Raw genomic sequence first — 17,944 nt, forward strand, 5'->3', positions numbered from 1 at the left:
CTAATCGGCTTTATTAACAAGTCATGAATCGGACAGCATCCCACCTAGAAACTAGAAAGGTGCTGCCAGGAGTTGTACAAAATGGAAGGATTTCATAGGAAGACGGGTGAAGCAAGGGAGCTATTAGCAAAAGAAATGGTAATTTTGGGGCCACAACAGCTTTTCTTTGTGGAAGAGAAGAGGAAGGGTTTCCATCATGCAGTTTACCTTACTGGTGCTTTACCAGAAACTTCCAGACTGGCTGATTAAGAAGATTATGTTTCTGGGAGATGTTAAAACTGCAATTAGTTTAGGTATTAACTCTAGGTTTGGTATCATGGGATTTTAGTACCAGTGATGCCACTTTGGGCCTGTATTTTTTTCTTTAACAATTCTAAAGACCAACATGCATAGACAACCAAAGGACACAGCTGTGATGTGTTTAGAGGTGAGAATTACATACGTACTTTGTGTCAGGTAGGAAAATATCCTTGTAAGATGGAATGTAAAGAAGACTTTCAAAGGCAGTGGTGTTTAGATAGGGCTTGAAGAAAAGTAAGTCTTGAAAAGGAGGAGGAAAGCAAAGAACTGTCTGGCATGAGCGGCAGCTACGAGCGGGCAGCCTGACTGCCTGAGGGAGGGCTGTGCTGGGCAGCAGTGGACGCGACGGCTGAGCCACTGCATCAACGAGCCAACGGAGCTTTCTCTAGAAAACGGTCTCCCTTAGCCTCTTCTTTCTATTCCTCTACTGAGTGGCTTTCAGGCTTCTTTCTGGTCCCCTCTAATAAATATGTCCCCAAAATTCAATGGATAAAATCAGTAACTAATTTTTCTCAAATGCTACAGTGCTTTTCTCGCTCTTGGTTCCCAGTTTCACTCGCCGCCTCCCAAAATCAATCTGCAGGATCACAGTCACATCAGCGTAAGAGTCGCCAACATTCCTTGGTGAAAGCCAGTTGGAACCCTAACAATTACCCCTAAACTTTGACTGCTTTCTGCAGCGTTACCTTGCAATGTAGCTCTTTAAAAATCTATGGATGGAAGTGGCTCACTGTTCCCAGACTTCAAACATTACCTCAGGGCTGTTGAAAGAAACCTTGGGTCGTTATATGGAATTTCTGAGAGAAAGACAAGAATAAGCAGGAAAGCTATTCTTAAGCTCACATATCACCGTTTTGCAAAGGTGCATAGACTTCTTTGCATCTTCTCACTCCAGTTCCCCTGACAAGTCAAGATGAACAACCAAGGAAGTAAGCTACCTAACACAGCCCCTAGAGACAGTATGACCCAACATCATTCTTTCTGGTTAAACAGCCTAATATTCAAGGGAAAAACCAAAGCACTCCGGATGGGCTCAGATGTTCTCCAAGAGGCAGACAGCCTGCATGGGAATGGAGCTGTGTGTTCAGGAAACTCTCATGCCTTTGCATTCTGGTCAACACCAAACTGTTCACTGTGCCTTACAGGCATTTCTGTCTCTCAGCCTCCAGATGACAGTCCAATAGCAAAAGAAATGTGAGCAGGTGTACCTATTAAATATGTAAAACACACATCTCCTCTTCTACTCACTTAGAAGATGTATTTCTAAGGACAGTAGAAAGTCACCTAATATAAAAACAGGTAGAAAAAAATCTTACATGCATTTTTTTTAAGCACATAAGGGTGCAAGTGGGCTCAGTACTCCAGCTTTCCACAGAAAATAAATGCAAGCAATTAAAATTCAGTTTCTTTTCTTTAAGCTTATTCCTCAGGTTTTGCTAATTAGCAACAAATAGTTCTGTCATCTGAGCTGGAAAACATAAAGGAGAATACCGGTGGTATGTGTTCAATCACAGAGTTTGCATGGAAGAATGAATCATATTTTCCATGAGGAATTCCTACTTGGGAGCAGCTGGGGGCAGAGGGAAAGCACTCTTCACACAACTATAAAACTGAAAGAGCCCTGAAATTTTAGAAAAAGGGGGCATCTTTCTTCCCCCCTTTAAGAAAACCAGCAGGGAACCTGTAGGACACGACTAGTGAATCCAAGAAACTCCCCACAAAGACCCCTGCAAGGACAGTTAGAAAATTGGCCTCGTCACAGTAAGACTAAGACAGAAGACAATGAAACACATGTTTTCTGTAACAGGGAAGAGAATAAAAGTTAAGTGTCGCCCAGGGTGCAGGAATGCTTTAACTATTATGTCATGTGCCTTGCAAGTTTATAAAACAATAAATGCACAGCAGTCAGTGAAAGCAAAGGGGGGATGGTGCTTTGCAATATCTGGCTACAGATGGAACAGGAGCAGAATAAAACTGCTGAGAAATCTTTGGGCAGGAGATGGGGGTCCTTATCCTGATGCCAGTACAAGCAGGTCAGGTCCCTCAAATCCGGCCCCTCCCAGACTCTCCCCAATTATCAAGTGCTAGTGATCCTGCAGCAGTGAGCCTGTCAGCACCACCCGGCGTCTGAGCCTTGCAGACCGAACGTCCGCTCCCAGCCTTGATATACAGCCCATTCACAGAGCCCTTCAGGAGGGAACAACCCCCAAGGCCCCCAAGAGGATTTTATTCCAAACATATGTTGCAAATGTTTGAAGTGCCCACTATCCATGGGTTTTCTTTTTTCTTTTCTTTTTTTTTTCCTAAGTCAAACCAACCCACAAAACCTAAAATACTTTGAATCCTGCCTAAGTGTAATTTGTGAAGATGCAACACTGCATACCCAAGTATAATAAAGTCTTGTGCAATAAAAGTTTTACAGATGTCCTTCTGAGGGGGGAGAAAACGATTTTCCATTTTCCGGTGTTACAGGAAAACTACCCACACGTTAGAAATACAAAGTTAGTATATATAGAAGCACAAATTATGCATTTTGGAAAGTCTGCATTTTCCAACCACAGAGAAACCAGGGAATTATTGTGAGTGCACAGATGCCCAGCTACATTGGGTTAAAAGAGTCTTCAGTCTCACAGCCTGAAGGAGATGGTGTACGACTCAAAGAAAAAGGCAGTGGCCTTAAAAAGGTGTTCTGAACCTTGAGACACTGAACGTTTGCAATGAACTTGTGTTACTGACAATGCTGCAATACTGAGACAAGGTAAAGAAACGTGATCAAACTTTTACCCTCATTTTTAAGAGGGTATTTTTCTCATACACTAAAAAATTCTTAGACGATGTCAACTTCAGCATCAGTTATTAGGTTTACTTGGATAATTCAATCCAGATAAGGCACAAAGATTTTATTATAAAAGTACCTAAAAAATACTCTTTATACTGGTAGAAGATTAAATAATCCAACAGGGTTCCAGAAAAAGTAAAGTCATATCCTATCTGACTCTTTGAGACTTAGTTCAGGACATCTTTAAATTATTTAATATGAATAAATATTGTGCCTTTCATTTTCGGCACGTATTAAGAATGTATGTTACATAAAACACTTTCTGCCAAGAATTTAAAATGTTGAAACTTCTCAAACTCATTTAAAAGCTTTAAAATTTCATTACTTACAAAATAGGAAAAAATTATATTAGGTTGGTGCAAGTGTAATTAAAAGGTTAAAAATAAAGGCAAAAACAGCAATTACTTTTGCACCAACCTAATACTGTGTTTCCCCGAAAATAAGACCTAGCCAGACCACAGCTCTAATGCATCTTTTGGAGCAAAAATTAATATAAAACCCAGTCTTATTTTACTATAACATAAGACCAGGTCTTATACAATATAAGACAAGGTCTTATATTAATTTTTGCTCCAAAAAACGCATTAGAGCTGATGGTCTGGCTAGGTCTTATTTTCGGGGAAACACGGTATAATCAATCCACTGAGGTTCCGTGAGAAAGGAATATGTTCTGAAGGCCACGGGGCACAGTTCTGACCACACCATTCCACCCATTCCAGGGTTTATAAGCCATTCCATCTCTAATCTGTGTGTATAGGAGATGCTGACCTCAGGGAGGCAGGTGAGCGGGTCAGGCAGAGAAAAGCCAGTCTACCCTACACCAAACACAACTGCAACACTAACAAAAGTAACTTGGTTTGGAGAATGAACTTATCACATACACAGATGGTGATGATGGTGATGGAGATGGTGATGGTGGTGATGATGGTGATGATGGTGATGGTGACAGTGGTGACTATGGAACAGAAGGAAGAGGAGGAGGTAGGAAGATGAAGAGGAGGGGGGCAGAGGAAGAAGATGGGACATAATATTTCTCAGCCACTCGCCATGAGCCAGAGATTTTACTAAATACATGGTCTCACTTAATTCTCTCGAGAACACCATGAGGCAGGCAGCCACATATCAATCACCCTCTTACACAGTTAGGAAATGATTCCTAGAGGGGCCAGCACACTTGGCCAAGGTCACACTGCCAGTAGGTGGCAGGGCTGGAACTTAAATCTACATCCCCTGAGTGCTAAGTCATCTGCATAACTTCTAGCACTGCCTGTGCCTGTCCCTCTTACACATGTAATGATACCATCTATTTTGACCAATTTAGGGAGCACATTTGTATAGTGGGTAAAAGAGTACGTGCCATCTGGTTACTGACACCTTACACAGCTTGTAAATTATCATGTAATTTTAATAGTGATTTCAACAATACCATGGGAAAAGCTGAAGAATAACCAACCTATTGGTGCTATGTCCTCTAAATAGTGACAATGAATGGTCTCAAGCCCTCCTAAGAGCTCTCTAGGGCCAGTGCTAGTTAATCCACTGGAGGCCCAGGATTTGGGTCACACACGCTGACCACTGAGAGGTGACGAGGGTCCCAGCTGCACAGACAGCCCCCGGCCCCTCAAGTGACAGGGAGAGGACTCAACGGGCAAACCATTAGAACGAATGGACCAAGTGCAAGCTGCAATTTGAATGGCACAGAGAGAAAGTTAACGGTCATCTGCCTACTTCCATCAGCCAAAAAAGAAGTACTGGTCAGCTGTCTTGACCAATTAAATACCTCACTAATTAGTGGGCATCTGGAATAGAAGACAAAACATAAATAGATGATGGGAAAAGATTTGTTCATACATAAGGCCAAAAACAACACCAGGAGTTTATGTATAATAATCTAGACTTGATGTTTTTTTTTTTTAAGTAAGCATACTATCAGAGAAAATTAATATAGGTAAAAAGTATGTAGATTTCCTCACATTTTCTACATGTATGATGTCTAATAAAGACCCATAAATAAAAAGACAATGTAGAAAATGGAATGCGCTCAGAGAAAAACCATATGAACACTATTTTAAATTCTCATTCCTAAAATAAAAGAAAAATAAAATAAACCTTTAATGAGGGAAGGAAAGGAACATGCAATTATACCTCATTTCCGTATCTGTAAAAATGACAACCGCAGCTATAGGAAGAGATAGCACTTTTTAAACAGAGAAGTTGAAAACAGAAGACTTTTTAAGAATCCATAAAACCTTTTCCTCCACGCTTTGACCACTTTAAAAAAAGTCTCTCCAGTGAAAAAAATAATGGATCTTCCATCTTCACCAACAATATAATCTTGTGTGCGTGTGTGTATGTGTGTGTGGGGGGGGGCGGGAGTAAGGGGGAGGGGTGCTGAGATTTTGGGTAGCGTGAGGTCCTTTGATCTGCACCCTGATGAGGGACCATCCCCCTCTGCTGCAAGCCAACTAATGAAGGGATGGAATTAGCTTTTATCCTGGGCACTTTCTTGAGCAAGAAAATATGCACTAATCAGCTGTCTTCACTAATCAGTCATCTGGCTAATGACCTTTTGCCTTAAAACACTAAAACTTCTGAATGATGTGGGAAAAGGGAAACAAGAGAAAGCCCCCCACTCTGGAGCTCCACGGCTCATGTGGAACTGGAGCCAGGAAGGTTAAATGGCAAATCCGTATCCTGGCAAGGTGATAAATCTGTAATCAAGAGCCGCCAGCTTTGGCACCTCAATACGAACTTCATTAGTCCACAATCAAGTTACATTTTCTAACTAGAAACAGGCCAAAAATAAATTCAACACATATATTTTTCTTTATATTCCGCCTTTGGAGAAAATCATTACATATCTGTGTTCAGAATCTTAAATGATTTCTTAAACTTTATCAATGCTCGAAAAGGAGCTCCCAATGTTGCTGGTGTGCTAGTGAGAGAAGAAAGAGCACGTAGAAAATCTTTCCTGTGAAGGAATTTAGCACTGATTCGTTGAAAGAAGTTTGTTCCTTCTCAACAATTCAGCAAAAAAATCATTAAAATGAGAGTTGCTTCTGTTAAAAGACTTCAGCTAGTGCAGCCTACTGTAGTTACTGCCATCAACCAATTCTCCCCCTGCAGCATCCAGTTGGGTGAAGACTATCTGGTTCCCGTTCCCAGGAAAGGGCTACAGTGGATGAGCCACAGATGGTACCGCTGCACTGAGGCCTGTAGTTACTTAGGGCTGTTAAGGAAATAGCTCTCCCTAAAAAGAAAAATGGACAAGACATGGAAGAAGTAACAAGAAAAGTGGACCATAAGTTAAATGTTTGTGTGAATCAATGCAAGCAAAATAGTTCATTAAGTGTGCACACAGCCTCCCAGGGCTTGAAAGCAGGTGTCATGCACCGTGGGGAGGGACCCACTTACGGTAGTGAGGTTCCATGTAACCGTTCCTGGGGTCCATAGTGAACACAGCCCCGCGGTATGGCACCGAGGGCTCGGCCAGGTGCGGCAGGGACCCATGGATCTCCTTCTTGATCAGCGAGGCCCTCTCGTCACTCGATGTGGAAGGCTCCTCACTGATCTTGCCAAGCCCCTGAGCACTCTGTGGCTGCATGGTGACTGCGTTTCTTCTCTCTCGGTGATAGGTCTGTCCAGGACTTTCATCCTCTGAAGAAAGAAGAAACATAAAAGCTCTGTGACAACTTTAAGGAGCAGTTCAAAAATAGTCATCACTTACATCTCCCTCCCCAAAATAAGCCAATTTCTCATTCTTGGCTACTTTGAAAGCGGCACCTTGATGGGATGTTCTTCAGACAAAACTGCCTATGAACGAGGGGCAAAATACAAATGTAAGGATGAAGGGGAGCCAGAAATGAGCCTGTTAAACTGAGAGGTAGGGGTCAGCAAATTGCCATCACCAGCTTACAGCTGAATCTGCCAATGAGTCTCTTCCTCAGGGACTTTCCAGAGTCCCCACAGGTCCCACTAAAGCTGGATGTTTTGCCAGCCTAGGGCTGTGGTGTCCACAGCTTCCCTCATCTGCCTGAGGCCTCTCAGGAAACGGGAGCTTGAACACCTACAGAGGCTCTGGGTGATGCTGGGGACAGAGGGCCTCTGCTCCTCAGAGGAGGATGACCTGTTAGAAAGTGACCCAGAAGTTCTCGTGTTTTAGTGTTTTTAAGTCAGATTTGTAACCCAATGAGAGATTTAACAAAACCAGAGATGGGACAGAACACCCAATGGTTACACAGGTGCCAATCATGGAAACCTCCAGGGCCCCTCACAAGACACTTCTGCTTCAGCCCACAGAATACAGGCGAGAACTAGGAGGAAAGAAGAGTGAGGCTGAAAGTTCAAGTGTAAGCTGGCTCTGGGGTGAGGAAGGTATCAGTCATGCTGGTATGTGCACATGCTCTGGTGGGATCTAGACATTGCTTCAAACATGTAAGAAACAGCCCGATGAAATTCTACATACATTTGATATTCTAGCTCCCTAATACTGGAGCTCCCTTTAATCTGTAAGAACTTTCCATCCATCCATTATGGTTCTCTGCAAATGTGACTGCATGACCTTTCTATAACAGCAGATCAAAGAAACAATGCATAAAATTAAACCATACAGGCTATCTGAACCCACAAGTGAACCAATTCATCTTAGAATCATACACATACTCCAAACCAGCTCCGCATTTAACCAACAGACTGTCCTCGGGAAGATAAGTCCTGATGAAAACAAAATTGTTCAGGCACTGCTTAGACATCTAATTTGAAAACTGTCTCCCACTCCTGATCAGAAAAAAAAAAGAAAGAAAAACTATATTTGGGTATAAATAACAATATTGTACATTTTATATGGACAGATTTTGAACACATCTTATCTCAATATACAAGCTTCAAAGTATTCCATAAAACAGGTATGTCTGGGTAAGAGCCCCTAAAAAACAGAAAAAGTATACTTTAGCAGTTTCATAGCTGTTTGTACCAATTCAGAAGGAAGAATAAGTATAGCTCTGAACACAGACAAGCCTGAAAATACAAACTAATGACTACTGCTTTGTGTTTACTAATGACTTGACTACCTAAAGCCAGTAATCTTTCTGCCGATGTCTGGAACTTGAAGAAATAAGCAATACATTTTTTTCAGCCTAGCAAATCACTTGCAAAGCAGTATAAACCATGAGATAGATATGTGTTGGTCTTCACCGTGAAATTGCTGACTACTACGAGTAACTGGGAAACATTCCTTTAACATTGTTTTGTGCAGATCCTCACCCCGAACTTTGTAAATATGGGATTCACTATGAAATAAATTATGAGTTTAATCTATCAAGTAACTAGTAAAAAAAGAAAAAAACAAACAAACAAAAAACCTGGTGTAATCCCACATTTTTCACACATTGATCTTTACAAAAGCAACCAAGCCATGCTTTTGCTAATTTGAAAACTACTAAAAAAAAATCCTGCGCTTTTATTTTTCCTTCTGACTAATCCTTTTATGCACTAGTCCACACTTGTATTTCATTAGCATTGAAGTTGCAGGCTATAGAATAAGGGCTTGCAATTATGTTAAGGCAAAAGGGTGTCAAAAACACAAAAACTCTTAGTGTTATAAAATCCCTATAACCTACAAATGGCCAAAGTCATATTTTCTACTAAGTTGTACCTGTATAAAAACCTTTATTTCAAATTTCAACCTGAACTTGTAGCACTGAGATGCGGGTTCTGTATAATGGACCTTCATTTGGAAAGCTAAAAAGCCCTTACCGAGAGGGCCTGTGACTCATAATTAGCATTCCATGGGAAAGATGAATAACCAAGGTCTACTAATCTCTTCCAGGTTTAAAACAGGATTCCCTTGACTTAATCTTCCTAGACGAAATTAAGTCTTCTTCTCTTAAAACCACATATGTAGCTAAACCGCGTGAGTTTCTTTCAGAAGCCATGCCTTTATGCTGAGCATCTGAATCCAACCTCAGGAACAACTGATGAATTGGCATGGTGTGGCCAGAGTCCTGCAGCCTCCACCCAGCCTCCTGGGAGAAGGAAGTAGTGGGGGGAAGGGGTTAGAAATAGGGGTGTTTTTTTAGCTAAATGATTATTTTCCACAACTACTGAACCTTTTTTATTATTTTCTTAATGAGAGTTAACCCAACATGTGTGAATATTAAAGTTATAAAAAGAAATAAGCAAAGTTCAAATACTTATTACAGAAAAAAGTAACCAATTCCCTTAGTAAAGTAAAATGCAGGCAAGACTTTTCATTGGAAACTTTCATCAGACTAACTTTTACAATAGTCGAGGCTACCACCTTTTTACCTTCCCTCCTTCTCCAAAACATTCCAGCAGACAAATATTTCATGAAGTTTACCTGTCGCACTGGTTGCTTCTGATGGGCATTCAGATGAAAACTTGACTGTACACATGCTCCAGAATACAAACAGCCACGGGGCTTGAAAGCATGTTCTCTACAGTGGAAGGGAAACCTTCCAAGCAATATTCCTGCCTGCTCTTATAAATTTAGCAACCACTTCAGCAAGCCAAAAGACGAAAGCTGTCTAATCTTGTTCAGTTGAGCCGAGTTGTTCAATAAAGTTTGAGAGTCAGTGCAGACAGGCTACGCCAGGCCAAATTATTGACAGAAACACACTGTCCACCATGGCAACAACAGAAGTCGGCTGCAAAAATGTAAGCAAACGGCCCACTGCTCCAGGAGCATCTGCCAATAGAGTTGAACAGCCAAACACAAGGCGACTGTTCGTGCTTCTCGAGCTTCTCTAAGTTAAACAGCTGCAAGCAAGCTCAGGGATCACACTGAAACATTCAGTTCACTAAAAAGTTTCAGGAAAAATATCATTTCAAACAGTGTCACCATCATCCCACTTTGTACCTCCTTCCTCTGTATATCTGTGCTCGAGTGGAAGTTAAGGAATTCCTGCCCCCAACAGAGAGCTGCCCAAGCATCACTTTCAGAAACTATCCCCGATTTTCCCAACTCATCCAAAGGCAACCTGAACCGCGCAGGACATTCCAAGTGCTGTCAACTCCAAGAACTCAGAAGCCACTTCACTGCAAACACTTCACAACAAAGACCGTTCACAACAAAGGTGGAAAGAAAGTAACCCTGTTGTGTGAAGCAGCACTGGAACACACACTCCTGTGCATTGCTCACAAACTCCCGATTTTTCTCACCGCAACCCAGCAAACAAGTGCTTTTACGCCTAAGTCTCGAGATAAAAGTTTCAGACGACCCTTCCAATATAAAAATAAAACCCTGCACCGCATCACTAACGAGGAACAACCCCTGCCTGTCACCCTAACAAAATTAGCTGATTAAGAGCTCACGGTACAAGTGTCAACCTTTTTTAAAATTAACATCGATTTTAAGCTGCTCCCTTAAATCCCATTTTATCACCATTACACCTCTCTTCCCCCTAGATGTACTAGAAGACAGAGTGTAAGAGAACAGACAATACTCACAACTCAGTCCCCAGCCTCTGGCTAGCTACTTTCTGCAAACTTCCCTTGGAGGGCTTTCTCTAGCTGTGCAGCAGACACTCTGGGAATGTTCTCGGTGTCTCCCTGCCTCCCTCTCCCTCTCCCAGGCAGTGCTGCTCCCATTAGAGAAATTAAAAGTGGTTGGAGCCATGCTAAATTTAACAAGCTCATTAGTATTCTTTCTGAGTGCTTCCGAGTGAACTCTCTCCATTCAAGCAGCTCTCTCCAGGAGAAGGGTCAGGCAGCTAATCATTAAATCAAACTAATGTCACCCTATCACAATCGGCCCGAGAGAAGGAGGGTTTATTATTTCAGTTTATGCTAAATAAACGGTTTTACAAATGGTCCCCAAGCAAGGTCAACAGCAGCTTCAATTACAAGACAAACTTAACAAGAGTTGCTATAAACCAAGTACTCTGTATTGACTCAAGAACAGGCTCAACTCCACATATTGCCACTAGCAGGGTTGTACAGGAGTGCATATTGTAAGATAAAGGGGGAGCGTCTTTCTTTGCCAGAATTTGCGACTGCACAGCGACTCCTCATTCACCTCTCTCCAACCAGCTAGCCGCTCAGCTCAATTCACCCCACACAAAGGCTGGAGCCCAGACCTCAATGGACCGAGGGAAACATGTTCAAAACTAGGCTCTCTATTGTGACTGAATTTCTTAACATCTTTTCAAAAAGCGGAGAATGCCTTGAGGCTAAAGGAAGAAACAGGCTAATGGTGAATTGGGAATTCTGAGCAAATTTCAGAGCCCTTTCCTCCTAGCTTTTGAGGTTGAAAGCAAGCTTTTTCCTTTCAAGTTTCAAAGTCCTTTTTCCTCCCGCAGTGTCACAGAAGGATTTGAAAAGAAGGTAATTGTGCTCGCAGTCTCCCTGATCAGAGCTTACGTCCTATTTCTGGTATTTCGGAATACTTCTTGCAATAATAGTGCATATAGCTCAATCCCTTAACCGGCCTGCACTCTGCAATTGCTCATTAAATGAACAATTGTGGGTATAAAATGCCTTTTATGTTCAAGGTCTGGATATAAGATAAGCATTCTAGGACTCTAAATTTGGTTTACTAAGGAAACTCTCCATCATTAAATTACAAAACTGAAGTCAGAATATCAGGCTTTCCCAGAAAAGTGGCACTCAGATTTCGGTGAGCCAAAATGAAGGGCGGATGGGGGTGGGGAGGAAGCAACAAAATGTGGAGGGAGGCAGGGACTGGGTACTCAGATTTCTAGTCGAATGGGATTCTAACAGGAAAACAGCATTTTCCTGTTTAAGAAGGTCTGAGTTTGTGGAACCTCACCATTTCCACACTGGATGGATGATGTAAAACCTTCCGCATACAGATTAAAACATGGGGTGGAGGCTACAGCGACATGTAGGTCACTCCCATGAGCCCTCACCAGCACACGTCGCCCCTTCCTTAAGAAACAGTTCTTTTCTGCCATGGAACACTTTACCCTTTATATAATCTCACACCCTCACAACAACCCACGGCTGCAGCAGGACCAGGTGTTAGGTCCAGTTTCCAGATCAGAAACAAGGAGCCCATCTCAGGCAAGGTAAGGAATGCAAGAAGAACCCATCCTTGCCTCACGGAAGCCCACACCCTGTGAACTGGACCAGAGGTCTGTTCCTGGGCAGGTTTGGGGATGACACCTGAGGTTGTCTGCACTCCCAGTCTCCACCACCACTACCACCAATAAAAGAAAAAAGTAATTACATTTTTATGCACATTTTCAAAACCCTGATGCTTTCTCATTAAGTTTTGGCAACGTATCACTCCTGGAAAGCACCTAGGAGGCCCAAATGACAAATCTATGGTGAGACTTCCAACCTCACGGTCTCCGTGCCACAGCACATCCTATCCACACAGGCACAAAGACACACACTACACCCAGGGCTGCACCCCGCTCCGTGGCATGCTTAGGCTCAGCCAGTGGCTGCTGTGTACTGTGAATGTGCTCCCACAAGCCTGGGGCCCACCATCCTTTTCTGAGCAAGACACGGAACATCGTTTTCTGCTTTCCTCCCAGGAAGTTGCCTCACTGTGTTTGGAAAGAGCATTATTTCATTTGTTTCTATTATGCATTTGTTGCATCTTGTCAGCGTTTATTTCTTTATTTACATTTTGATGTTCTTTGAAGAACCAATGGAACCCAAGTCCTCACCTCCCTGTTTCAGAATTCTCCCCATGATTTCGACCAAAGAGGGATCAGAAATGAAAAAGAGAAGAGGTTAAGAATGTTCATACAGGGGCTGACCCGGTGGCTCAGGCGGTTAGAGCTCCATGCTCCTAACATCGAAGGCTGCCGGTTCGATTCCCACATGGGCCAGCGGGCTCTCAACCACAACGTTGCCGGTTCAATTCCTCGAGTCCCGCAAGGGATGGTGGGCTGCACCCCCTACAACTAACAATGGCAACTGGACCTGGAGCTGAGCTGCACCCTCCACAACTAAGATTGAAAGGACAACAACTTGACTTGGGAGGGGAGGGGAAAGTCCTGGAAGTACACACTGTTCCCCAATAAAGTCCTGTTCCCCTTCCCCAAAAAAGAATTGCCTTTCCAAAAAAAAGAATATTCATACACATTGTAGAATTATGCTGGGAAAGGGGCACAGAGTTCCTGTGGTTTTCAGCAGCAGAATCTTGCCTCTGTCCATCTAAAGTGCACTTAGCCCAAAGCAGAGGCACTGCTCCCTAGAATGTCTAGAGCTTGGTTCCAAAGGGAGCAAACACACAATGCCTTCTCTCAGCACATTTCCAATGCCCTGGGGTCAGACGTGGCCCTTGGGCAGCTATACAGACAGCTCCCAGTGACAATGACTGATGACAGAGGGAGTAGCCCAGATGGATGAGGAAAGAGCATTGGCTTGGTCTGCAACCTTGAAACCTCGCTGAGGGGCCTGCAACCCGAGAAGGCTGCATCAGGGCCTGGAGCTTTGGAGACATTCAAGTGGCAACCCTCACTCCAAGATGACAGGGTAGGTCTGTCTTCCTCCTTTCATCAACAAGGAGGACCCAAGGTGAAAGCATAGAAAGAGAAAATGCCCTCCACCAGAGTCCTATGAGTATCTTAATTGTTTTAACATTTCTAGAGTTCTTTTTGCCAAAGAACAAAACACTATTTTCGAGACAGAACAACATCCCACTGGCCCTTCACCAGAAACTATTTACTCCAAAGAGCAGGTGAGTTCTCCACCCAAGGCTAATTTCTCACCTCACACCACTACTCAGTTTACAGAGCTCAATTCAACTTCAAAATGGGTTCCCTGGGACAGAAGAGATTAGGCAGAGACAGCAAGATAAGAATTTAGATACACTAAAATGCAAAACCTAAAAAGACTGTGCCTCCCACCCCCCCACACACACACACTGTAGCAGAGAGCCATGACGGTATACAGGGCAAATAGCCTCCTGCCTTTTCTAAAAGATGATGCACTGAGGGCTCCATTCCTTGCCCATCTGCAAAATCAGCAGCTGATACATTATCAGCTCTGAGGTCTCACCAGACATGCCCTGTGGCCTACAGAGTTTCCAGTTACTTTCCCTGCGCCTCTGATCCCGCACACATGGGAGGTCTGTCCACCCCCACCCTACATCCAAGACTGTAAAGAGCTGCTGTGTGGTTAAACATTACCCAAGTGAAGTCCAAGCACAAACCCAACTGTACTAACCAACTTCAAAATTCGAGACAGAACACACTAGCCAAGTCCCACCTGCACTTGGGAAGAGAAAGGACAGGCTGAAACAGGACCCTGAGGGCCCCTGCAGGCTCTCCTGTAAAAGGGCGGAGGAGATCACACTTACTTTCTGTGAGCTTGGGAAGACCCTTCCTTGAATTAGGAATTCTAAAATGCCATGAAGCTTCTATTAGCCTGCTATTAGTTACTAGTCGCTGCTTACACAGAGTAAGTTAATTAGTGACATCAAAGGCAGTACAATAAATTCTCAGGAGAGCCAAATTTTCCCCTTCTGCTTAATAGAGCACTTATGCCTATCTGTGAGTCACAGCCTCATAAACATTTAGGTATTAGAGATTTCTTTGAGAACTCAGTTTCAGTCTTTTGTAAGAAAGAAGAGTCTCTCCCCTAACTTTGCACATAAGACCTGAGCAGTTAGGATTCCGCAGTGAGAACCACAGGCAACAGTCTGAGACAATGAATGTTCACAGGGCCGGGCCGGGGTGTCCAGGCTGCTGCTGCCCCGTGCACCCTCTGCTGGAAGCTGCCTGGAGACCTTCCCCAGCCTGCCCAGTGGGAACACTCAGAGCCGACCTGCTCTTATTCTACCTGAAGGCAGAAGTCTCCGTAACAGCATCTTCTGGCAGCACTTTCGAAAGGTGGTTCCCAGGTTTGCACCTGCCCCAATATCAAAGTCCCATTTCCTTACCTTTCTACTATTTTTTAAATTGCCATAGTGAACACAAACTTAACTGGCTTCATCTGGTGTGTTTATGTTGCATGACTTTTGTTTTTAGAAAACTGTGTAATGAGGAAACCCGAGCATATGGCAGTATTATATTTTTAACAAAATTTTAAAGACCATGCTTATTCCGTTGAAGAAATGAGACCCTCCTGGAGATTACACTTAAATATCAAGAGAGCACCATTACTGTACCTAATGAGCTGGAGGCTCCATCCCACCACGACAAGATCCAGGATGGAGAGCAGCGCTCACCTCTGCTAAGTCAGCTTTCGGCAAGGCCAGGTGCTCACAGGTCAGGTTCCTACAACAGAAGACCCCTCCAACCAATGCCCACTTTGACTTATGAAATGCGCATGTGAGAAATGCAAATGGCCACACATTTTGATTCGTCACAATTTTACCACAGGTAAGGCATGAGATGGCCTAGGCAGTTTTCTTCTAGTTACTTAGCCACAAAAGTCAGCAACTTCAGGTAGTGTCTCAGATACTGTCTATGAGGAACGGGAAGGGCCACAAAACCTCCCCTCTCCCAAAGCCCACCTTCATGGTCACAGCCAAGACAGGATGCTTCCTACTCCAGATGCTCTCCTTTCCTCCTGCCAGCTGGGCAGGGCAGAAATCCCACCCACCTTCCCCTGCAGTGAGACTGGGGACCTGGACACAGCTACAACTTTCTCCCGGCCTTGTTCCAGCTTTCCAGGCACAGTCAGGAGAACCTAATGACCCAACACCAAGGGATGTATTTTTATTTTTCAGAAATCCCAGTAAAAGCAATTCAGGAAACAAACAGACCAAATTCATCTACCTTTCTAAAATACAGGTGATTTTAATCTCACTCATTTTCCTGCCAATCTTTTTTTCAAATGCCTGCCAACTCAAATCTATTAACAATGTACCAATTAATGACAGCTAACATTCAGTTACTATGAGATAGGAAGGGCTTCACTATATCCCTTACTCTTCACTGTCACTTGATCAGAAAGGTACTGTCATTATGCTCATTTCCCAGACGAGAAAACTTTGGCACAGAGAAACTAGCTTACTTACCCATGTCACACGGCTGGTTCACCGGCAGAGCCCAGAAGCCAAGGCAGATGGACGCTAAAGCCCACACTTAAATATTTGGCTATCACACCTCCCTACTCAGTGACAAAAATATAAAATAAATTTGAATTTGAATTTTGGTCGGTGCCCTAAAACACAACCACCCAGCTGTGCTGTGGAGGATGAAAAGCAGCCATGGGCAAGACATACACCAGTAAGTATGGATGTGTTCCAATAAATCTTTATTTATGGACACTACAACTTGCATTTCATATAATTTTCACATCACATTTTAAAAAATGTAAAGAACCATTAGTGGACTGTACAAAACCGCTAGCAGAGACTGGATGTGGCCACACTGGAGGCCAACTACCACCCCAAAGGGACACACACATTTTCAATATAAAGCCTGTAGGAACATTACAGTAAAATTGTAAAAGCAGTAATATTGGGGCTGGCCCAGTGGCTCAGGCAGTTGGAGCTCCGTGTCCCTAATGCCAAAGACTGCCGGTTCGATCCCCACATGGGCCAGTGCCAGATGGCTCAGTTGGTTGGAGCGCAGGCTCTCAACCACAAGGTTGTGGGTTCAACTCCCACAAGGGATGGTGGGCTGCATCCCCTGCAACTAACAACAGCGACTGAAGCTGAGCTGCACTCTCCACTAAGATTCAAAGGACAACAACTTGACTTGGAAAAGTCCTGGAAGTAAACACTGTTCCCCAATAAAGTTCTGTTCCCCTTCCCCAATAAAATCTTTAAAATCAATCAATCAACAAATAAATAAAAACAAAAGCAGTCATATTGAGTATTAGGGAAGATACGGAGAGATAGTCACTTTCTCGCACTATCAAAATATTTCCGTAATGGCTAGGTGCATCAAATGATTCCCCTCCCAAGATGTTTCCTAAAGAAAAAAAAGTTGCAAGGATATTGATTTATATTCAAGAATGTTCACCACAGTATTATTTATAAGAAGGAAAACAAGTCAGCAAAATAAATGTCCATTATCTTATGATGATAAAATATTCTGTCATTAAATGTAGTGCACTCAAGAATTTTAACGAACACAGGAAAGCAATTTACTGAGTGCAGGTACCGTTCTAAGGCCCTACATGCTAATCCTATGAGGAAGTATGACTGTGATCCCCATTATACAGGTACAAAAAGTGAGGCATATTTGTCCAAGAAAACATTGCTAGAAAGTGGCAGAGCCTGGATTAGAATCCAGAGTACCTCACTTACCCATTAGACTGCTACACCTTCTAATTTTTTAAGGATCCAAATTTTTGGAGGAAGGAAAGATGAGAAGAGAAATATTTCTATACAGAATTATTTCTATATAAGAGAAATAATTATTTCTATACAGAATTCCTAAGTAAAAATACTTTTAAGGAAATGTACCAAAACAGCATGAAGATCTTCCTGTGGATTATTTTTCTTTGTTTCTATATTTGCTAATCATTTTAGATTGCAGAAATAGCTGATTTTCTTTACTTATATTTTTAATTCTTTCCTAAGTGTGATCTTTACAATAACTCCCCAGAAAAGTCTAAATTAAGTACACATAAATTGAAAAATTATCCCACAAATTTATCTCCTGAAGTTTGGTTTTAAACTGTTTATTCTACCACTTAAAAGTATAAGTGCCAGGGCAGCCGGTTAGCTCAGTTGGTTAGAGCACGGTGCTCTTCACAACAAGGCTGCCAGTTCAATCCCCACATGGGCCACTGTGAGCTGCGCCCTCCACAAATAGACTGAAACAACTACTTGACTTGGAGCTCATGAGTCCTGGAAAAACACACTTAAAGTAAACAAAAGTTTAAAAAAAAAAAGTATAAGTGCCTGAT

The 17,944-nt window shown here is 42.8% G+C and overlaps 1 protein-coding gene across 2 annotated transcripts in view; it reads right to left on the minus strand.

Moving 5' to 3' along the window:
- The window catches only part of GLI3 (GLI family zinc finger 3), a 274,513-nt gene that overhangs the window by 181,267 nt on the left and 75,302 nt on the right, over positions 1 to 17,944 (minus strand). The window contains exons 1-2 of one of the 2 annotated variants that reach the window (XM_033088584.1): positions 10,607 to 10,721; positions 6,554 to 6,796 (exon numbers count right to left, since the gene is read on the minus strand). In XM_033088584.1, the coding sequence (XP_032944475.1) occupies positions 6,554 to 6,743 (190 nt within the window). In that variant the 5' untranslated portion in view covers positions 6,744 to 6,796; positions 10,607 to 10,721. Of the gene's footprint in view, positions 1 to 6,553; positions 6,797 to 10,606; positions 10,722 to 17,944 lie in introns of those variants that run through there. The other variant, XM_033088582.1, reaches the window with a different exon arrangement.

Source organism: Rhinolophus ferrumequinum, chromosome 20 (assembly GCF_004115265.2).
Source record: "Rhinolophus ferrumequinum isolate MPI-CBG mRhiFer1 chromosome 20, mRhiFer1_v1.p, whole genome shotgun sequence".
NCBI classification, from domain to species: domain Eukaryota; kingdom Metazoa; phylum Chordata; class Mammalia; order Chiroptera; family Rhinolophidae; genus Rhinolophus; species Rhinolophus ferrumequinum.